The 23,752-nt window shown below is 43.7% G+C and overlaps 1 protein-coding gene across 5 annotated transcripts in view; it reads left to right on the top strand.

Moving 5' to 3' along the window:
* Positions 1-23,752, top strand: part of pparg (peroxisome proliferator-activated receptor gamma) — a 114,117-nt gene that overhangs the window by 81,591 nt on the left and 8,774 nt on the right. Inside the window, exons 2-6 of one of the 5 annotated variants that reach the window (XM_078209715.1) lie at positions 7,283-7,516; positions 8,930-9,099; positions 9,732-9,870; positions 13,509-13,708; positions 17,100-17,547. In XM_078209715.1, the coding sequence (XP_078065841.1) occupies positions 7,291-7,516; positions 8,930-9,099; positions 9,732-9,870; positions 13,509-13,708; positions 17,100-17,547 (1,183 nt within the window). In that variant the 5' untranslated portion in view covers positions 7,283-7,290. Of the gene's footprint in view, positions 1-7,282; positions 7,517-8,929; positions 9,100-9,731; positions 9,871-13,508; positions 13,709-17,099; positions 17,548-23,752 lie in introns of those variants that run through there. The other 4 variants (XM_078209717.1, XM_078209718.1, XM_078209719.1 and 1 more) reach the window with 4 other exon arrangements.

Below are 23,752 nucleotides of genomic sequence, written 5' to 3'. Positions count from 1 at the left end.
TCTTCTGTATTGTTGAATTTGCACTCATCCACGCAAGTGGAGACTCTGTGGCGACTAGGGAATTTTCACAGTAACTTCTTTGCAATATTAATGGAAACCTACTTGTGATTCTAATAAATAAACTTAAACTTAACTTGTGCAATGTCAATAGTGGGCAGGCTTTGGGGAATGAGAAATTAGTTACCCATCACAAAATCCTCAGCCTCTGACTTGCTCTTGTAACCAAAATATTTACATGACTTGTTCAGTTAACAATAATGGAAGCAATTGAACCGAAAACCACTGTTAATTTTACTCCATTTTGTTGCAATAATATTACATTTGGAAGTCATCAGAAGCAACTATTGCATTCATCAAAAAAATTCTGTCTAGTCAATCTGCCAAACAGATCGGAAAAATATGGGCAACAAAGCACTCCTGGTGGCTAGTAATACTATTTTCTGAAAATGTTGTATTTCTGAATATTGAACATTAGAAAATTTCTTGTGACTAAAATTTTAAAATAAATATTTAAATTTTGGAAGCTAGTGCATTTTCTTACTTAAATCACTGTACTTCAAAGTTATTCATTGTGTGTTTTTGTTAAGTTGTTTTGATGTGATAGGTATTTTGTAAATGCAATTTTCACCACCTCTCTGTAGGTCATGGCAAGTTGATAGCCCACCTGTTCCTTTATTTTTCAATAATCCCAATTAGTTTCTTTAGTTTCCAATGGAACAGTTCTGAAGAAAAGTCACATTCAACTCAACAGATAGGGGCGATTCTCCCCCAGAAATTCCAAGGGCCTGATTTTACCATTGCATCACGCCCATTTTCGGGTGCAAAAACTTGGTAAAGTTGGGCGTGAGGCGAATAGTGCGATTCGCACCCACCTCCGTGCAGATTCCCACTTTACCAAGCCCTGAAAATGGCCGCGATTGACACCATGCCCGAAACAGGCGCAACGTCAAGTTAAATGCATTTGCATGCATTTAAATTGACTTAATGAGTTGGATGCCCAAACTTACCGACATTTCCCCCTTTGCCATCCCGTTTGCCCGTCCAGATTTGGCACGAAACAGAAACAGCGCGATTCAGATTTGCAACTTTTTTTTCAGGCTGAGTGCGTATGGGGGCGCCTGAGAACAGGTTTACAAGTCGGATCTGAATTACGCCCAGATTCAGCACTTAGAATCAAAAGGGTAAAATCACCCCTACGTGTCCAATTCACCTGAACACTGGAGTAAATCACACGGGTTTTTCAGTACTAGTTCGAAAATGAATCTCCCGCACTCTGCACTGCAGAGTGCACCAACATGAATTACGCAAATAATCCATGGGTGGGGCCTATTTCCGCTGGAGAGGCTGGCAGCATAGCTCTGAGTGGGCCACTGCGCATGCGCCAATCTGTCGGTGCTGAGATCAGCACATGCACAGTGGCCCCTGTTAGCCAGCCTCCCAATTGCTGGTCAACCCCACGACCCCCGCAACGCTGGCCTCCGCCATGGCCCAATTGCTGCCCCCCCCCACCCCCCCGAGCATGTCCGGGCCCCAGCCTGCCTCGATCACTGACCCCCCTGCAGCCCTGATCTCCCGTTCAGCACCCACGAACCCCCCTCCCCCCCCGCCACCCCCCCCCAACCTGGGAAGGCCAAACCACCCCCCCCCCCACCCCCCCTGATGGCCAGCCCTGATCGCTGGCCTCCTTCCTCCTCCTCCTCCTTGCGAACCCAAAATGCAGAGTGGCAACGGGATCCCCCCCCCCCATCACCACCAATTGCCCCTAGAGGCCCCACCCCATTAGGACCGCCCCTTTGGCACTGCCCTATGCCTGGTGGCAGTGCCAATGTGCCCCCTGGGCATTGGCACTTTGCCTCTTATGCAGTGCCAGGGGACACAGGCTGGCACTGCCAGGGTGCCAATGCCCAGGGGGGACACCCCTGCGCCCAACCCTCTGGGGGGCCCTACAGGTTACTTAAAGCTGCTATTGAGGCTGAAGCTAACATCAGTTAGAGGGAATGAAAATTGAGGCAAAGATATGGAAGGACATTTCTGAGATTTCGAGAGAAAACAAATATCCAGGAAATGTAGAATCTGGGGAATCATAGAGGCAAGGATAAAGAGTTATAGACCTTCAGAGAGACACGAGAAGGATAGGAACATCTGAAACATGGGAGGCGATTTTGCCCCATGTTTGTCGCAGGCACAAATGGTAACATGGGTGCAAAATTCCACAAGAGGCCAAAAATGCGATTCTTGCCAGCAGGGTCTCATAACGTGATTGTCCCCGCCATTAATGTAATGAGGTTCCTGCCCAAGAATGTCAGGATCCTCATATAAGTACTTTTAAATGCCACTAGCGAGCTGCCCCACTGTATCATCCCCTCACGTTGTGGTTTCCCATCACAGTCGGTGAGGTTTACGGCAGATCTGGAGCAATCATAGAATCCCTATGGTGCAGAAGGAGGTCATTCGGCCCATTGTGCCTGCACTGACACTCCGACAACAATCCCACCCAGGTCCTATCCCCGTATCCCCATAGATTTACCCTGTTAATCCCCCTAACCTACACAACTTGGGGCACTAAGGGACAACTTTAGCATGGCCAATCCACCTAACCTGCACACCTTTGGATTGTGGGAGAAAACCCGGAGCACCCACGCAGACACAGGAAGAACGTGCAGACTGCACACTGTGACCCAAGGCTGGAATCGAATCTGGGTCCCTGACACTGTCAGGCAGCAGAGCTAACCACTGTGCCATCATGCCACCCCAATGTGAACCAGATGAAGAGACCACACCAGGGGCACACAGTTAAGTACAGTCCCCAGAGGGGAGGGGTCATGCCTTTGGCAGTGTCCCAATGTCCCTGGCACTACCAAGGGGCAGTATGCGGGGGCTTTCTCTGGGGAGCTCTGTGGGGACGAGTGGGTAGTTCCGTGTGTCTATGAAGGGGTTGGATGTTTTAAATTCCACAGTGTCCCGATCACTGGAAAGCCAACATTGCTGGTGGGTGACGGTGTAAGACATGCCTCCAGCACTCTTTTCGAAGTGCTGGAAAATATGGTGAGAAAAGCCAGCTGTGCAGCCAGCATGCCATGCACCACTTTGCTTGCTTGAGCCAGTACTGTCGGGGTTGCTTGTGAGCTCATGTGCTTGTTCAGAGGCTTTGAGTGGCTGCTCGAGGGTCCCAGCATCGGAAAGGGAAGGTAACTTGTTCCCCAGGCTTGCTACTGATCCCGCTCCTTCAGCCTCCCCTCCTCCCCCCTCAAACTCCCCTCCAGGAATTACCTGGAAATTCCCATGGAGGTCAGCACATCGGGACTTCCAAGGGGTCCCAACAGAGTCATACTTCTGGTCTCCAATGATCTGGGCCATGGAAAAATAACAGTAGATGTGAGGACTTTTTCCCATTCTCAAGTCCAAGTAGTGGAGATGTGGAAGTGTCGATTATTTTACCTTGATTTGATTTTGGTGAAGGATAAAGAACTATTCTGAATGGTGGGGTGCTATTTTAAAATCCAAAGTACATAAAGTTGCTTTTAGCCTTGAAACCTCTAATAATCATTTGTGAGAACTGCCATTCAAAGCTGAGAGATGCAAAAACAGACACAGGAAATAGTGATTAGATTTTGTCACCAAATAAATAAAAATACGTCTGTAATTCGCTAGCTTTCAGCACACCATGGCCCATTCTGTGCAAAATAAAATGCCTGCTATATTGGCACCTACACTACATGCACATTTATTAAGCCTGTAATAAATAGGATGTATCTAATTTTTACTACGTAATGAGATTTGAAACCATATTAATTAATGTTAACTTACCAAACTAAAAGTGACCAAAACTTATTTGATATTTTAGGTGCAAGTTTGAGGTGAATAATAAAAACCCACAAACCACCACAGTGTAACAAGTTGTGGCTGTGTTCTACTTAAGATACCTTTCCACTTTAAGATTGCATAATTATAGTAAATAAATTTCCTTGTGGGATCTCTAACACCATTGAAGAAACAGCATCACTTTAAGGACTCAGTGATTCAAGAAGATAATACATCATTATCTTCTTGGGGGCAACTAGAAATAGGCAGAGAATGCAGCCTTGCCACGACCTCCCACATCCCAAAAACAACGACAAAAGAATCAGCCATGAGTCTAGAGAGAAAGTTATGCACAGAATTATATAAATTGCCAATAAACGCATTCTCCAAGGCAGCCTTCACGACACACAACAGCGCAGAGTCGCTGAGCAGAAACTGATAGCCAAGTTCTGCACACATGAGGGTGGCCTAAACCAGGATGTTGGATTTATGTCACATTACCAGTAACCCCCACAGCTTGCCTCCTGGACTTGCGGGCTATCCTGTCTGGAGACAATACACATCTCTTTAACCTGTGCTTAATGCTCCCTCCACCCACATTGTCTGTATCTTTAAGATCTGGTTGGTTGTAGGGATTCACATTCTAATCAGTATTCTGTAACTTGATTTTGTGTCTCTGTGCCCTGTTTGAGAGCACATTTCCACTCCATCTGACGAAGGAGCAGCGCTCCGAAAGCTAATGGTATTTGCTACCAAATAAACCTGTTGGACTTTAACCTGGTGTTGTTAAAACTCTTACTGTGTTCACCCCAGTCCAACGCCGGCATCTCCACATCATGAACACCACTAGTCACAGGCATCCAGCCGGAAAAAGACCCTTCCACTACCACCCTCTGTCTTCTGTAACCAAGCCAGTTCTCCACCCATCTCGCCACCTTCCCCTTTATCCCATGAAATCCAACCTTTTGCACCAACCTACCATGAGGGACTTTGTCAAACGCTTTACTAAAGTCCATATGGACGACATCCATGGCCCTTCCCTCATCAACCATTCTGGTCACTTCTTCAAAAAACTCCACCAGGTTAGTGAGGCATGACCTCCCTCTCACAAAACCATGCTGACTATCGTTAATGAGTTTATTCTTTTCTAAATGCGCATATATCCTATCTCTAAGAATCCTCTCCAACAACTTCCCTACCACAGACGTCAAGCTCACCGGCCTATAATTACCCGGGTTATCCTTCCTACCCTTCTTAAATAACGGGACCACATTAGCTATCCTCCAATGCACATTGGTATTGATTTGGCATGCTGGAATATCCTACTCATCGGGCATTTAGCGACCATGCCAATGTAGCATGAACATAGCACATGTAACATAACCACTGTGTGTTTAATGATTTGATAACTTGCAGCTGGGTTTCCAGAAACTAATATTTCTTTATTTTTACTGCTGACCATACGTTTTGGTGGTTAAATCCAATCAGTAGTTTAATACATTTTCACATAGAAATTTGCTTACCAAATTTGAAAGGTAATCTACAATGAAGAACTGAAATGCCTAATTCCCTGCAATTTTGATTTAAATGAATGCAGTTATGTTGGTTAACTTATTCTATTTGTTTTAATTTTTTAAGTGGCATGTTGTAATTGTGATCAACAAACAACTTGCAGCTGTATTTTTTAAATTTTAATTGTTTCCGTTTCTGCTACTCGATGTAATGTAAAAATGGCAGCAGTTTAAAACTTACAATCTCCTGTAGTGAATTTTCAATGCCCTAAGATTATGCTGATGTGATCTCGTGAAACAAAAGAAGTATTTGTTCTGAGTTTGGCTCTATTGATGCAGGAACTGTGTAAATGAATAACATATCTGTTGCAAATATAATGGCTAATTGTCATAATATAATAAAGTTGACATTTCTACGTTGTATGGTTTCATAATCAGTACATTATCTTTTATGCTTTAAATCTAATTCGCGTTATACGCACTTAAACTGAGTGACCTTAATTTATAAAGCATATATTGTGCAACGCCTACAGCTGATTGCATCAACTAGGAAATCATTATTTGCAGGAGATTTGAAGATAACTTATTAACAGCTGAGCTGTATACTTCTGAAGTACTTGATGCAGTAGAAATATGTCTTTGCATTTAAAACACTAATCGGAAAAATTTAGCCACTTAACCTTTACACTGTGGGTTAGTTTGCTTAAACTCCTCATGAATTTTCTTTCACAAGTTTCTTTTGAAAACTTTAAAGTAGATTTACATGAATGCACACAATCAGCAGACGGTTTCTAATTGTTAGATAAGATGTATGAAATACGATCTGATGTTCCTGTTTTGATGTGACAACGTAAACATGGTACGCCGAAGGACAAGTGTAATTAAAGTTTGAAAAGAGGTTAATTACAAAGTTAGAATTAAAAGTTTCTGACTGTTGGACAGATGTTAGTACAGTTATGATCAGACTTGAGCAGTGTTCACTTGCCTTGTTAAACAACACAGCGAAGCTTAGATCTGAAAGATTAAAGAAGGGCAATAGTGTACATACTTGATGAGCAATTTCATGACAGTTCCTGTGCTGATCTTATCAGTTCTGGTTTTGCACCGATTTGTTTCTACTGTGAAATATGCATCTGACAATCACGAATGCAGAAGAGGTAGAAATTAGGCTGAGCATGCTTTCAGGTTCAGACTGTTGTCTGCAGAGTTAGAATCTGGAGTTCAAAGATTGATAGAAATTGGCCCCCGTGCCTCATCTGAATAATCGGAGTGGACTAAGGGCACCGGTCCAAAGAAGAATTTGACTGCCTGCCTCACTGCAAGTGGCCCTCGGGTAAGGTCCAGAAGTGGAATTGATGCTGCCAGGGGTGCTGGGAGGAGGTGATCTCCAAGTCTGTGGGGTTGGGGTGAACACCCCACCAACTCCACAGAAAGTTTTTTTTTTTAACAATTAAAACTTAGCAGTATTTGCCCTCAAGGACCTCTGAAGAATCCTGGCTCGAGCATGACCCGCTCCTCAGAAGCAAACTTTTTATATTAATGGGCCCTAATGCCAAAAATCGATTGGGTGCAAGCTGTAGGCCGTCTGCTTTTTCCCAATATATTAGGACTTAAAGGTTCTATTTATACCCTGTGGTACTGGTGAACATCTATCCCTACATTTTTGAAGTTGGGTCACTTGTTCTGAGAAGGCTTAGAAGAGCTATGCTACCATGACCACAAGTCACAGGTTTGAAAGCAATTTCCAACACAAACTTTCGATACAGTATCATGAAAGTTTATCTAGTGACTTTTCAGGAGCAATATTCTCTTTTAATATGCATACTATATTGTACATTGTGAATTATTTGACGTGAAATCTGAAATGCTTACTTACTGTGGTATTATTGACTATTGAGTTTGGGTTGCGTAAGCATTGCTTGCATTAAAAACGCACAATAATTTTTCCTTTTCACTTTTTTTCCTCTCAGGACCAAGAATGGTAGATACACAGTTGCCTTTGTGGCCCATCAATTTTGCCATGGGTACAATGGACCTGTCGGAACTTGCCAATCACTCTCATTCCTTCGACGTAAAGCCATTTGCTACAGTGGACTTTTCCACTGTTTCTCCAGTTAATTATGAGGATCACGCTTCCACCTCTTTCAGAATTGATGAGAATTCTTCAGACTATATATATGATGAAAGATATCTGGATTATCAAAGTATGTTATTTGTTTTCATTGTATCTTATAGGACAACAAATCTAATGAATGCAAAGTGATGCATTTTGGTAGAACTAACGTGGGGGGAGCTATACGATAAATGGCAGAACCATAAAGGGTGTAGATACGCAGAGGGACCTGGGTGTGCAAGTCCACAGATCCTTGAAGGTGACGTCACAGATGGAGAAGGTAGTGAATAAGGCATGTGGCATGCTTGCCTTTATAGGATGGGCATAGAGTATAAAAGTTGGGGTCTGATGTTGCAGTTGTATAGAACGTTGGTTCGGCTGCATTTGGAATACTGCGCCCAGTTCTGGTCGCCACACTACCAGAAGGACGTGGAGGCTTTAGAGAGAGTGCAGAGGAGGTTTACCAGGATGTTGCCTGGTATGGAAGGGCTTAGTTGTGAGGAGAGATTGGGTAAACTGGGGTTGTTCTCACTGGAAAGACAGAGGATGAGGGGTGACCTAATAGAGGTGTATAAAATTATGAAAGGCATAGATAGGGTGAACGGTGGGAAGCTTTTTCCCAGGTCGGTGGTGACGTTCACGAGGGGTCATAGGTTCAAGGTGAGGGGAGGTTTAACACGGATATCCGAAGGACGTATTTTACACAGAGGGTGGTGGGGGCCTGGAATGCGCTGCCATGCAAGGTGGTGGAGGTGGACACACTGGGAATGTTTAAGACTTATCTAGATAGCCACATGAACGGAGTGGGAATGGAGGGATACAAAAGAATGGTCTAGTTTGGACCAGGGAGCGGCGCGGGCTTGGAGGGCCGAAGGGCCTGTTCCTGTGCTGTATTGTTCTTTGTTCTTTGAAAGCTAGCTATTATTTTCGTAATTTTTCCTGCATTTGTTTGTAAAATTTGGATTTTAGTATTTGAATTTTCATTATCATAAACTATGCATTTGAAAAAAGGCTTCCTATATACGCCCTTCTGGCTAACCGCAAAGGGATAATGGATTCATTTCAGAAGATTAATTAAGGGAAAGGGAGAACAAATGAAATAGTTATTAAAGGCATCATCCTGGACAGATTAAAACATCGATCAAGTGAAGTAAAGTTGAAACAAACTACATATCCTATAGGGAGGAGGAAGGGCAAAGGACAAGGCAATATTTAAACACATGTTAACTACTCTTCGGAGTCTTGGGCCGTACCATTGAGGTGCAGGAAATTGGGCCTGAATATTTTAAGTTACAGGTTAATGATGCAGAGAAGTTTCATTGATTCTAGATAAGTAAAAAATATTCCACTTAAATGCCAGCAATTCAAAACTGGAAATTCCTGCTTGAAGCAGCTCGTCGTTTTGTGAATATCTGTACTTTTAATGCCAGGCGTAAAATTTGTCTCAACATCCTCGAATGCTTAATCGGCATAACTTATGCGTAAAAGATTTATCTTTACACAGGTACTATCAAAGTCGAACCTTCTTCCTTAAATGACAAATCAAGAAAAGAACCTTCGTTTTCAAAGTTACAAGAAGATCCATCGAATTCAACCCTGTCTATTGAATGTCGGGTATGTGGAGACAAGGCCTCAGGTTTCCATTATGGGGTCCATGCATGTGAAGGATGTAAGGTTTGTTGAATTTGTGTCACTATGGCTAATCTAGAAGGAAAAGCATTTGTGTAGAATACTACTGTTTAATTGTTTTCTAATTTATTTACATGCATATGGGGCAGGCGGCACGGTAGCACAGTGGTTAGCACTGCTGCTTCACAGCTCCAGGGACCTGGGTTCGATTCCCGGCTTGGGTCACTGTCTGGGTGGAGTTTGCACATTCTCCTCGTGTCTGCGTGGGTTTCCTCCGGGTGCTCCGGTCTCCCCCCACAGTCCAAAGATGTGTGGATTAGGTTGATTGGCCATGCTAAAATTGCCCCTTAGTGTCCTGAGATGCGTAGGTCAGAGGGATTAGTGGGTAAAATATGTAGGGGTGGGGGGGTAGGGCCTGGGTGGGATTGTGGCCGGTGCAGACTCGATGGGCCGAATGGCCTCTTTCTGTACTGTAGGGTTTCTATGGTTTCTATGATATTGTATGGAATAGTAAGGTATCACTGCAGAGATCAACCTGACTTTTTTTTTTGGCCCAGGAATTTAAAGCTGTAAATAATAAGTGCAGAAAGAAAAGCCCAAGTTGTTCGATATCTTTCTAACTCTTTCATTTTATATACATGCGTTCCATCCGTGACATGATTTGATTTGCATAACAGGGATTTTTCCGGAGAACAATCAGGTTGAAGCTGATGTATGACAAGTGTGACCTAAACTGTAGGATTCAGAAAAAGAACAGGAATAAATGTCAGTACTGCAGGTTTCAGAAATGTCTGGCTGTCGGCATGTCACACAATGGTAGGTGCACGTGGAATTGTCTCTTTGTAACTTCTGTACACAGATTTTTCACATTCTTCAAAAGTTCAAAGGTTTAGAATACAGCAATCGGGGAAAAAAAAAAGAGACCTGCAGATACTAACCCAGAACAAATCATTCAGTTCACTCTTTCAGTCCCCACCCTCCTCACCATCGCACCGGTGGTTAAGTAAGGGGAGGCAGTAATGTTAAACTATTCCTCAGATCCTCCTATTCTCTGCTAGAAAGTGTACAAGGGTACTTGGACTCAACTGGGGGATTTTTGCAGTGATTTCATTGCAGTGTTAGTATTGTAAGCCTACTTTTGGCACTAATAAATAAACTAAAAAAATCTATTCCTCTTTGAGGAGGTGTATCTCTCAGCAGTCTTGCTGCAATCGGTAACTGAGCATGTGAAGAAACACACGTGTGGACTTGTATTTTACAGCTGAGCTGCAGTACATCAACACCACCTTCTTGTATTCATCCTTGGGATATGGGTGTTGTTAGCAATGTCAGCATTTAGGAACATAGGAATTAGGAGCTGAAGTAGGCAAATTCAGCCCTTCGTGCCTGCTCCGCCATTCAATCAGACCATGGCTGATCTCTCCCTGGTCTCAAATCCACCTCCCTACCTGTTCCCCATATCCCTTTTTTAATTAGAAGTATATCCATCTCCTTCTTGAAACCATTTAACGATTCAGACTCCATCGCGCTATGGGGCAGCGAGTTCCACAAATTCACCACCCTCCGTGAGAAGTAGTTCCCCCTCATCTCAGTTTTAGATCTACCTCCCCTCACCTTCTACCTGTGACATTGATATTGCCTATCTCTAGGTGTCCATTAAAAGGTGGTGGGCATTGTAAGGTTTGGGCGTACTTCAGTAGGTCTTATTAAGATATTCGTAGTCTTGGGTAAATCAACAGTACGTATTTATATTAACTAGAAACTGTATACGTTGATACTTAAAAGCTTTAGGACAGGATCTGACACAATATTTGCTCCTCCACACGGCTCTGACCAACACTACACTGACCCCGAGGTACAGGTCATGTGTTCACGCACATCACTGTGTTGATGGGACTGTACACAGTCCCATGTTAATCTTTTATGTGCCCTTATATGACACCTCCCCCAAGTTTTTAATCCAACATATTTACTTGCTATCTCAGTTTACTCCATGTATATACATTTGTGTATATACTACTACCCCCGCCCCCCCTTCCCCACCCCACCCCACCCCCACCCATCAAGTCTCCGTTCATAGGTTCAGGTGGTCTGGAAGCCTTATAGCCAGTCCATATCTTGCTCTCTCATTATTGTCAGAGGAGTGGTAGCTTCTGTCACTGTAGATAAATCTTATTGAATTAGAGATTGTTCTGGCATCTGGGTGTCATCCATTTAGGACTGAGATGAGAAATTTCTTGACTCAGCCATTTGTGATTTTTTGGAATTCTTTTCTTGGAGGCTATAGATGCACAATTGTTCAGAACATTCAATTGGAAGATGGGCAGATTTTAAGGGGCTCAGAGGATGTGGGATCGTGGCAGAAGATTGACCATGATCTTATTGAACGTTGGTGAAAGTTCAAAGCCAAAGCCAAACAGCCTATTTCTGCTCCTATTGGCTTATGAGGAGAGACTGAGTAGACTGGGGCTATACGCATTGGAATTCAGAAGAATGAGGGGAGGTCTTATAGGAACATATAAGATTATGAAGGGAATAAATAAGATAGAAGCAGGGAAGTTGTTCCACTGGCAGGTGAAACTAGAACTAGGGGGCATGGCCTCAAAATAAGGGGGAGCAGATTTAGGACTGAGTTGAGGAAGAACTTCTTCACACAAAGGATTGTGAATCTGTGGAATTCCCTGCCCAGTGAAGCAGTTGAGGCTACCTCATTGAATGTTTTTAAGGCAAGGATAGATAAATTTTTGAACAGTAGAGGAATTAAGGGTTATGGTGAGTGGGCGGGTAAGTGGAGCTGAGTTCACCAAAAGATCAGCCATGATCTTATTGAATGGCGGAGCAGGCCCGAGGGGCCAGATGGCCTACTCCTGCTCCTAGTTTTTATGTTCTTATTTCTTACATCCTAATGACTCATACTAGTATCAATCAACTCTGAATCTTAGTGATTCGATAGTGTTCTGACTAGTTATTTAGTATGTGCCTTCATTGAAATAGGACTTAACCCACTTGATAAAATGGTAACTTTTAGTTGTTTACATACAAATACAATTCTCTGCCAATTCTTCTAAACCATGCGCTGCTGTACCGTGGTTAGTAAATTTGCATTTCTCTCACGACCAGCTGATTCCGTTGCCCATCTTGTTGTTCAATTTGAGCAGCATGAAATCTGGTTTGAGGCCATTGCCAACTGGAAAAATTATTGTCTAATATTACACCCGACTACATTTAAAATTTTTTATCTGGTTTTGGTCACAGTGATCACAAAAATAAGTGCCCTGTGGAAAATGCAAAGGGAGGAGATTCAAAGGCTTGGGTCCAAATTCCACAAAGATAAATTGATGGAGCTTGGATTATTTAAAATTGATTTGAAAACAGTGGCCCTGATTTTACAGTCAGCAGCGAAGGAAGAGCACTCGCCGCTTATCTGAAAGAAACCTGCGCTGTGATATTTGGTATCTCTTGATTTGCATTTAACTGCAGCATTCTTTTATGGAGGTTCCCAGCATGAAGTTGCAGTAACACCATTAAACTGTCCAAGTGGCCAGTCACATTAAGAGAATTCTCAGATGGCTAACCAGTAAATGAAAAGTGCTAATAATCAAATCACTTTGTAAAAGTTTTGCGGAGAGGAAAATAAAGGTTGCTATATGCATATGGTGTTAAGGTAGAAGTTGAAAAAATATATTTTAAGTATCTAGTATTTAATCATAAAGGAGATATTTATGTTTTCAGAACCAGATTGATCATTCTACAATAGTCAGGCTTACCACTGCTTTATCATTCTGACTGAGATTTCCTTATCTCAAATCCCACCAGGACCACATCACAGCACACCCTCCCCACCCACCACATGTAAATCGTGTAGGAGATTCAACCTGAGCACCTGATACCTGTTAGCACCATATACCCCACAGAATCTTGCTTCTCACGTCACTGAGTGGCGGGTGACAGTAGGTCCAGGCCATAGCAATAAAAGCTTTGCAGTCCCCCAGCAGGAGGGGAGAACCTCGTGTCTCTCCCTTCAAGTCGGGCCCAGATGTTAAAGGCTGGTTCATGGCAAATATTTCAAATATATTACTTACTTGACTTGGCATAAACGGTGGGGCTACAATCTGAGCTTTTGAAATATTTCGAGCACAAGAAAGATATGGGGCGGGATTTTCTGACCACGTCCGTCCCAAGACCAGAAAATCCTGCCCGAGGTCAACGGACCTTTGCATGGTCTGTGTCCTGCCCGCTACGAATCCCATGGGAAAATTCCGCAGATGAACTACAACAAATAAATATTGTCTGATATGCTAAACTAGTCACTGAGTGGAACCTCAGTATAACCATATTTTATACTAGTACTCCCCATTCACTTTGATATGGATAGCACTTGTTTTAATCTTAACCTTTAATCTTAACCTTTTATGAATGTGATTTGCTGACACATATTGACATTTGTTTTATAGCAATTAGATTTGGCAGAATGCCACAAGCAGAAAAGGAGAAACTCTTGGCTGAAATCTCCAGCGATGCAGACCAGCTGAACCCCGAGTTTGCTGATCTCCGTGCTCTTGCCAAACACATGTTTGAATCGTACAATAAGTCTTTTCCTATTACAAAAGCTAAATCCCGAGCAATCATGGCAGGAAAAACAGGAGACATATCGGTATGTAACTGTTCAATGATTAACAATTGAATGCTGTTATTTTGCCAACTCGCCACAGTTGAACTTATTCAGATGTCATGCATTGTATTTGAGTTGCTGAGTTTAGCTGTACAATTAATTAATGAACAAGTGTAATGAACAATTTGCAATGTACCTGTTGTTTTTTGGGGACTATAAATAATTATAGGCAGTCAAAATAATAATTTTGATCCATTGGCCAGGTAGCACAAATTGAATTTGCACGCAAATCTTACTCATTTGCCACACGATGAATTTTTTAAAAGACCCTGGAAATGGTTTGAGATATTTTAGAAATTCTCCCATGATCTGATCCACTAGCAGTCTAAGGCTTATAAAATATTTTATTCAGCAAGCTGATGTGCAATAGTATACATATTTTTGACTATCTGTATATTTTCTAAGTGCTGTGTTGGCCATGATCAAGGCGAGGACATAGATGACAACATCTGAGTGATTAAGTGTACTGGACAACTAAAGAATTATAAATCAGAAAGATGGTATGTAGGTATAATACCCATAAATCTCTTAATTGGCTATATGGTGTCAGGAGATGACATTAAACAGAGAAATAAAAGTTCATAATTCAAAACTAGGGTACGTTACTGGCTATTTTTGAAGTAGTCTGCTGTATTCTGTTATCTAAAGAGGGATGCATCAGGGCAAACATTTCTAAACTGCTTCCATTTAATGCATATACCCTTCTAATCGGTCCAATTCATTACAAGACATCTGTAATAGTTCATCCATGGATACATATAAGTGTATTAGTTCATACACAGAATTAAAACAAAACTGAGTATTGTAAACAGATTGTTTTTTTAATCTCTTTTATAAATAGGTTACTTTATCTCACTATTTGCTACTGGCTGAAATTCCATATAGGTTAGCTGTCCTGTGATTTTTGATTTCCTTTTTCCTCTGGTCAGCGGTAAGCAGGATGGTAAGGGTATTCTCGATCTATTGCTGTCCCATTTACACCAAGTAACGTTAAGTAAGGCCAATGAGTTTAAAAGAAACAAAACTTGCATTTCACAATATCTGGATAACTCATTGTGCGTGACAGCAAATGGAACACTTTTGAATGTAGTCACTATTGTAATGGCCTGATTCTGCACTGTCGGGGTTCTATAATTCTTTGATTCTAATATGTAACAACAATGCGATCATGACCACAGAATCAGTTTTTAAAATGCTGATCGAGGCAAAATTGTTGGCCAGAGCACTGGATCAACTCTCCCGCTTTACTTCAAAATATTGCCATGGGACCTTTTACTTAGAACCATAGAAGCAAATGTGTCTTCAGTTTAGGTCTCATCCAAACCTCCCATAGTTAGCATTCCCTCAGTACTGCATCGGTGTGTCACCCTTGATTTTTCTGCTAAAAACCTGGAGCTGAATGTGAACTTACAGACGAGATTGCTATCAACTGACCCACAGCTGATTTGAGTTGTTACCCTTTTATATTGTTTCCGATCTGATACTTCCCCAGTGTTTATTAACTCTTTTATAATTATTAAACCCTCACAAAAGTCCACTCTCATTTTCTGACCGTACTGGGATAAATACCATCAATGACTGAAATTTAAATGTTTGAGTAAACTCATTGATTTTACTTGCAATATATTTGTTTGGAGAGGATAGTGACCTTTTGGGAATGCTTGTTGAAAACTGGCATTCAAAATATTTATGATTATCTTCTTCGTTTCAGGAGTTTTCACACCTTTTGTAGCTTTAGCCTCTGTTATGAAGCCAATTAGATACGTGTCATCTAATATCTAATTGAACGGTGGGTGGTTTAAGCTTGAGGGACTGAATGGACTACTTCTGGTCCTTTTTTTCTCTGACTGCCCTTTTGCTGCTATAGTACTTGAACATTTTTTTTCTGTTATGCTTCAGTTGTCATTGCCCTTATCTACAACTGAATAGTATCTGGATAAATAGAAGTTTGATGAAAGTGGAGCTGACCTGGTTGAGTCCAGGCTGGGATCGTGGCCCGGATCTACATGTAACAAGTCGGCAATTCTTTTTAAATTCAGCCGCCTTGCAAAGGCACATTTACCTTACTCGACAGCACAATCCAACTCTGTCTAGGAGCAACCTTATTCCCACCCCTCCTCCATTTGATATCCTGCACAGAACCAGTAATCAGACTATCACAGTTTATATAAGAGTGCAGGCATGTGCATTCCCATATAAAACTGAAACCGTCCCTTTAAATTCTAATATTGGGCTGGAGTTATGAAATAACTCCTCGGAGGTTGGATGTCCCTTCACCAGATTCCCTTTATTTACAACTTTATCTCCACTCCTAAGAATGCTTCAGGTACAAAGTCAGAATCTGGAGTATCAGTAGCCCTGATACTACTCAATATATGTGTGTGTATGTATTTATATAGATGAGACTCCCTGATTGGGTAGGCAATCATTACTTCAATCAGGGACCTCATGGGCCACATTGAGATCATTACAAGTTAATAGCTGATGTACAAGGAAGGTATATCCAAGTATACGTGCCAGAATGCAGCTCCCCTCTCTGACATTCCCCACTCCCACACCTCGGCCTCCAGTGGACCTTCAGCCCAATAATTCTCAGGGCAGAATTTTATGATCCCCTGCCAATAGGTTAGCAGGCAGGAGGGCCTGTAAAATTCCTTGAGTGACCTTCTCACCACCTGTCCCCAGTTTTGTGGAAGTGGGGATTAGAGGTGGATGTTGAGAAGGGGGTGGTGAGGCCTAGTGCAGTCCACTTACCCTCACCCTAAGAGCTAATGAATAGTCATTTAAGGGCCATTTCCTGCTTGACCTCAGGAGAGGTTCATGGACTTGGGACAATGGGATGTCCAGCAGATCACCCTGCTCAGGCCTTGTGCAGGACGAGGGGGGGTCCCATCTCGCTTACTCTCTCTCCCTTTCTATGTTGCATTCCTCCTCCCCCTCTGCCAACTGAAGGTCTGCCCCTGGGTGCTCTCTCCCCACTTAGCCTTGCTATCAGGATTCTCACCTTCTCAACCCCACTCTCAAAGACCTCCCATCCTATGTCATGAGACCTCCACAATGATCTGCATCCTGGCCATGGGGCCTAGAACCTGGGGACTACTTGTAGTCCCAGCAGTGGTCAAAGCGCCTTGTGGCGCCGCTGAGTCTACAGAGCAGAGTGGCTGGCAGTTCTCTGAAGCCAGCCCACTTCCAGCATTAATGGCAGCCGGGCAGCCCCCATTATCAGGGGGAATGTGTGAGTACCTTCAGAGAATGCGGTAACTGGAATCACAAGATGTTGGTGAAAACCCTGTGTCTTGATTCTAATGTAGACTGTTAATGAAAATACAATGTACATCACTAACATAACATGTCTTTATTTTTCCTGTTGTAGCCATTTGTTATTTATGACATGAATTCCTTAAAGGCAGGAGAGGAACGCATCAAATTCAAACAAACACCACTGCAGGAACAGAACACAGAGGTAGAGATACGAATATTTCAACGCTGTCAATTCCGTTCAGTGGAGGCTGTAAGGGAAATCACTGAATTTGCAAAATCCATCCCAGGATTCATAAGTCTTGACCTAAATGACCAAGTTACTCTTCTTAAATATGGTGTCCATGAGGTCATATTCAGTATGTTGGCTTCCCTGATGAATAAAGATGGACTTTTGATTGCTGCTGGTCAGGGCTTCATGACTCGGGAATTTTTAAAGAGCCTGAGGAAACCCTTTTGTGACATCATGGAGCCCAAATTTGAATTTGCCATGAAGTTCAATGGTCTGGGGCTGAACGACTGTGACATTGCAATATTTATTGCTGTTGTCATTCTCAGTGGAGGTAAGAAACACTCATTTTGGTTTGTATTAAGAAAGTGCTACTCGGGCATTTATTTCATGGTTAGAGTCTGTTTTATCAGCAATTTTCTCCCTCCCAATTCTGAAGGCTTTGGCACCTTCCTAGGGTCCAGTGCCACTGCTACTGATAGCCTTTTAGTGCCTTGTCCTCGTGCCATTATACATGTGTGAACATTGGGAATAAGTGCTAACAGGCTGTGTGACCACATGGGATAATTAAGCAGTTCATGCCAAAATGCAGCAAGACCTGGACAATATGCATGCTTGGGCTGAGTGGGAAATAATATTCATGCCACACAAGTGGCAGGCAATGACCATCTCTGACAAAATAGAATCTAATCACCACCCCTTGACATTCAATGGTATTATAACTGAATCCCCCACTATCTACTTCCTGGGGGTTAGTATAAATTGAATTAGACTAGCCATATAAATACTATGGCTACCTGAACTGGTCAGAGGCTAGGAATTCTGCAGTGAGTAACTCACCTCCTGATCCCCCAAAGCCTGTCTACCAACTAAAAGGCACAATTCAGGAGTGTGATAGAATACTCTTCCCTTACCTGGATAGAATACTGTTCCCTTGCCTTGATGAGAGCAGCTCCAACAACACTCAAGAAGCTCAACACCATTCAGAACAAAGCAGAGATTGACATCTCTTCCACAAACATTCACTCCCTCCACCAGTGACAAAAAGTGCCAAGAGTGAGTACCAGCTACAAGATGTACTGCAGGAACTCACCAAGGATCCTCAGCACCTGCCAAACCACTGCAGAATTCCTAGCCTCTGACCAGTTCAGGTAGCCACTGCTCACTCCCCTCCCTTTCCCACTCAACCAGAGAATGACCTGACCCGCCTCCCTTCCCCCCACCCCCCCCAACCACTGATCTGCATCAGAGAGCCGTTGAAAGCTCTGAACTCGCCTCTTCAGCAGGTGGAGTGCCCGATTCAGACTTTTATTCAGCATGTTCGTTTCGGCGCGATTCCGGATCGGCGAACGCAGTGGTAAAGGGGGAAATGCTGATAAAGTTGGGCAGGCAGTTCATTAATTCAATTTAAATGCATGCAAATGCATTTAAATCGCCGTTGCGCCCGTTTCGGGTGCGAATCGGATTGCGGCCATTCCCGGGTCTCAGTAAAGTGGCCATCTGCATGGACGCGGGCGCAGATCGCGTTAATGGCCTCACACCCGATTTTACCATGCCCGAAAATGGGCACGGCACAATGGTAAAATGGGGCCCTTTGTCTCCACAAGAATTGTGCAGTGGTCACTCCTACTGATATGGTCATGGACAGATGCATCTGCGGCAGACAGGTTGGGGAGGATGAGGTCAAGTATGTTTTTTTCTCTTGTTGGTTCTCTCACCCACCACCTGCCTCAGTTCCAGTTTAGCAGCTATGTCCTTTAGGACCCACCTATAGTGATACAACTGAAACACTCTTGGTGATGGACATTGAAGTCCCCCACCCAGGGTACATTCTGCATCCTTGCCATCTTCAGTGCTTCCTCCAACCGGTGTTAAACATGGAGGATACTGATTCATCAGCTGAGGGGGTACGGGAAGGGGGCGTTCATGGTAATCAGCAGGAGGTTTCTTTTTCCATGTTTGACCTGGTGCCATGAGACTTCATGGGGTCCAGAGTCGATGTTGAGGACTCCCAGGGCAACTCCCTCCCAAATGTATACTCTTATGCCTGCCCTGACAGTGGAGCAGACATACACAGTGATGGTGGTGTCTGGGACATTATCTGTAAGGTATGATTATGTGAGGATGCTGTTGCTTGACTAGCCTGTGAAACAGCTCTCCCAATTTTGGCACAAGTGCCCAGATGTTGGTAAGGAGGACTTGGTAAGGTCAAGAGGGCTCTGTTTGCTGTTGTCGTCATCGATGCTGGGTGGTCCTCTAATTCAATTCCATTTTATTGGATTTGTAACACTTTTATACTATTGAACTTGTTAGGCCATTTCAGAGGGTAGATAAGAGTCAACCACATTGCTGTGGTTCTGGAGTTACATGTAGGCCAGACCAAGTAAGGACAGCAGATTTCCTTTCCTAAAGCACATCAGTGAACCAGATGGGTTTTTTGGTGACAATTGACAATGGTTTCATGGTCACCATTAAACTTTTAATTTCAAATTTTTATTGAATTCAAATTCCACCATCTGACATGGTGGGATTCAAACACAAACAGAAAATGCTGGAAAATCTCAGCAGGTCGGACAGCATCTGTGGAGAAAAAATAGAGCCAACGTCTCGAATCTGGATGACCCTTTGTCAGAGCGGTGAGATTCAAACTTGGGTCTCCACTATCCTGGGTCTCTGATCATTAGTCCAGTGACAATTCCTCTACGCCACTGCTTCTCTTGGCATGCACAGCCAGGTAGAAACATTTAAAGGTATCATGCATTGAAGGAACCAAAATACAGACAACATAGACAGTGTAAAGGGATCATTGCTGAATTCCATAATGTTTGTTAGAATGAAGTTACAATATTAGAACACGCCTCAGATAAAATAGCAGACAAAAAGAGTCATTGATTGTTGATACACTAACGTCACACAGTTTGTTTCAAAGTAGGGTGATGCTGAAGGGGAGGAAATTGCACTCTTTATCTCTTCTAACCCTTTTTGACTCTTGATTTGAGAAACTGCCACATCAATGGTTATTGCGGAAAATAAAAGCTCATTGTGTTGGTGTAAATTTCACATGGTTTGAAGATTGATTAGCTAACAGAAAACCGAGTTCGCATAAATGGGCCTTTTCCTGGTTGGCAGGATGTGACCAGGTGGCGCCACAGGGGATCAGTGCTGAGACATCAACTTTTTACAATTTATATAAATGTCTTGGATGAAGGGACTGAAGGTATAGCTGGTAAATTTGCTGATGAGACAAAGACAAGTGGGAAAGTAAATTGTTAAAAGGACATAAGGAGGCTACAAAAGGAACATAGGTAGGTTAAGTGAGTGGGCAAAAATCTGGCAAATGGAATATAATGTGGGAAAATGTGAAACTGTCCATTTTGGCAAGAAGAATAAAAAGGAAGCTTATTACCTAAAAGGTGAGAGATTGCAGAGCTCCAAGGTGTGGAGGGATCTGGCATGAATCACAAAAGGCAATACAGGTACAGTAAGTAATTAGGAAAGATAATAGAATGTCATTGTTTATTGTGAGGGGAATTGGTTGCAGGAGTAGGGAGAATCTGATAAGCAAGATACTACTTCAGTTATGCTTCAGTAGTGAGACCACGTCTGGAGTATTGTGTATAGTATTGGTCTCCTTATCTAAGGAAAGATATAAATGAGTTAGAAGCAGTTCAGAGAAGGTTTACTAGACCAAAAATAGGAACGGGAGTGTTGTCTTATGAGGAAAGGTTAGAGAGGTTAGGTTTGTATCCACTAAAGTTTAGAAGACTAAGAGGTGACCTGATCGAACGAAAGCTTCAAGATCCCGAGGATGTATTGACAGGGTGGATGTGGAGACGATGTTTCCTCTTGTGAGACAATCTAGAACTAGGGGTCACTGTTTACAAATAAGGGGGTCATTCACTTAAGACAGAGATGAGGAGAGTTTTTTTCTCTGAGGTTCATGAGTCTTTGGAATTCTTTTCCTTAAAACACAGTGGAAACAGAGCTAGATAACAAGAGGGTGAAAAGTTAGCGGAGGTGGGCACTAATGTGGGGTTCAGGTTAGAAGCAAATCAGCCATGATCTAAGTGAATGGTGCAGCAGGCTCGAGGGGCTGAGTGGCCTACTTCTGCTTCTAATTTGTACATATGTAGTTACGTATGTGTTAACGCACAGATGTTCTAATTGGGTATTTTGCCATGACATCGCTATGGCACATCTAGTTTCCCAGTCTATTAACTTAAAATCATAACTATTGGGGAGGCTGGACACTTTATTACAGTGTTCAAATCAGGCTCCCACTGCGCGGTTAAGTTGAATTACTGCCAGCCAGGCTCAGGAAAGCCGACACTGGAATGGGAATGACAGGCTGCGGAAGTGCTCTTTGGAGCACTCTTTGCAGGCCACCCCTGTCCCTCAAGTAAATCAGCCGAACTGTCTTTCTCCCCCTCCCACCTTCCCGACTGGTGCTGACTGTCCACTTCTGTCGCGGACTTTCCCCTCAGCCTGGCAATTTGGCCAGCCGCTGAGGGCGTAGGGAAACACAATTTTCTAAAAATGATAATGAGGACCTGCTGTTGAATTCTGCAGGACCTCCGCGTAGTGGGTTTTCTGGGATTCCCCTCACTATCGCACACTCTTTCTCTCCACATTAAGTATCAGAGCCATTGAATTTTACTGCTCAGAGGGGGAACCATTCATTCCATAGTGCTTGCCCTGGTTCTTTAAAACAGCTACTCATTAATTGCACTGACCCACTCTTTCCCCATGGTTCTGAGTATCTTCTGTTTTCAGGGTCTTAACGCTGACCAACTGAAAACAGAATTAATACTCAGTTTCATGAGCCTATGAAATACATTTTACATCCTGACTCCTGTACATTCTCTTGCCTGACCCAGGAGGCTCTTTGATTTGTACGCTACAGAGTCTCAGCTGTTTTACTTTACGCAAAGATTTTATGTCTTCCTGCAGCCACCTATTCAGTGCAGACTCTTCAAACCTGAGCATTTGTTGTGAATTAATACTTTGAAAATGAGGTACCAGTAACAATATGGTTTTTAATTAGAATAGAATCATAGAATCCCTACAGTGCAGAAGGAGGCCATTCGGTCTATCGAGTCTGCACCGGCAAGAGTTCCAACCGGGCCCTATCCCCATAACCCCATGTATTTACCCTGCTAGTCCCCCTGACACTAAGGGACAATTTAGCATGGCCAATCCACCTAACCCCCCGTACATCTTTGGAGTGTAGGAGTACCCGGAGGAAACTCACGCGAATACAGGGAGAAGATGCAAACTCCTCAGAGACCTGAGGCTGGAAATGAACCCAGGTCCCTGGCGCTGTGAGGCAGCACTGCTAATCACTGTGCTGACCACTTACTGAAAATTCGATATTAAAGGCCTCTGCCTTAACGGTTTTCAGAAGGGCCAATCTTTATTATCAGGAAATGAAACTAAATTAACAAAAAGTATTGATATATCTGACTTGTTCTTTGATTTAATTCCATTCATATTGAAAATGTACCTATGTTTAGATTTGTGCTGAGCGGGTAAGTTTTACACCTGACCTGTGTCTCACTTCTCAAGGTTGCAGAAACATTGGCCGCGATTCTCCCAAAAGTGCTGAATTGGCGGGAAAACTGTTCTAGATCCCGACTGTTTTGTCCGTTCAGCTTCTCACCTGAATCTCCGCACTCTGTGCACTGCAGAGGTCCCAATCGTGAATCTCATTAAAAACCCAGGAGGGCGGGGTCTATTCGCATTCTCTGCATGCGCAGTGGCCCCGATCTGTCAGACTCCCCGTTTGCTGGCCAGCCCGGGACCCCCGCAGTGCTGCCCCTCCAGCCTCCCCTCCCCCCCACCCCCCTCCCATCCCCACGGACCAATCGCAGGCCCCACAATAATTCCCGGGCCAGCCCTGACCCCCCTGCCCAGGAGCGCTCCGATGTCCAGCCCACCCCCCCATCCCGCTGACCCCCCTCCAGGTCAGACTCCCCTCCCGGGAGGCAGGCCCTCCCCACTCCCCCAATCCCCACCCCCCGGCAGATGACCCCCTCCCCAACCTGCCCCGATCGCTGGCCTTCCTTCATTCCAGACCAATCCCAATGCAGAGTGGCAGCAGGACCCCTCCACCCCCACTGATTGTCTCTAGGCCGTGCCCACATTAGGCCCCACCCCCTTGGCACTGCCCAGTGGACAGTGTCAAGATGCCCCTGAGCATGGGTGCTTTGCCCATTGGGCAGTGCCAGAGGGCACATGCTGGCACAGCCAGGATGCCCATGCCCAGGAGGCATCACCCCCTCGCCACCCAACCCCTGGGGAGACCCAATTGCCCCCCCCCTTCATTCCGGCGGGGTCTTCCGCTAGCTCCCCAAATGTGGGGAGCTAGTCTGAACTCCGCTGGAATGAAGTACTCCTGGTGGGGTGGGAGATTCAGTTGGGACCGGTAAGTTCCCAATAATTACATTTGAACTATATTTAAAACATATTAAAAACAGATTCAAATTACTACCTGCTTTCCCGCTGGTTTCCAGTGTGGTCTGACCTGCGACTGTTCGCCG

The sequence above is a fragment of the Mustelus asterias genome, chromosome 3, assembly GCF_964213995.1.
Source record: "Mustelus asterias chromosome 3, sMusAst1.hap1.1, whole genome shotgun sequence".
NCBI lineage: Eukaryota > Metazoa > Chordata > Chondrichthyes > Carcharhiniformes > Triakidae > Mustelus > Mustelus asterias.
This window is presented reverse-complemented; position numbering and strand designations above follow the sequence as displayed.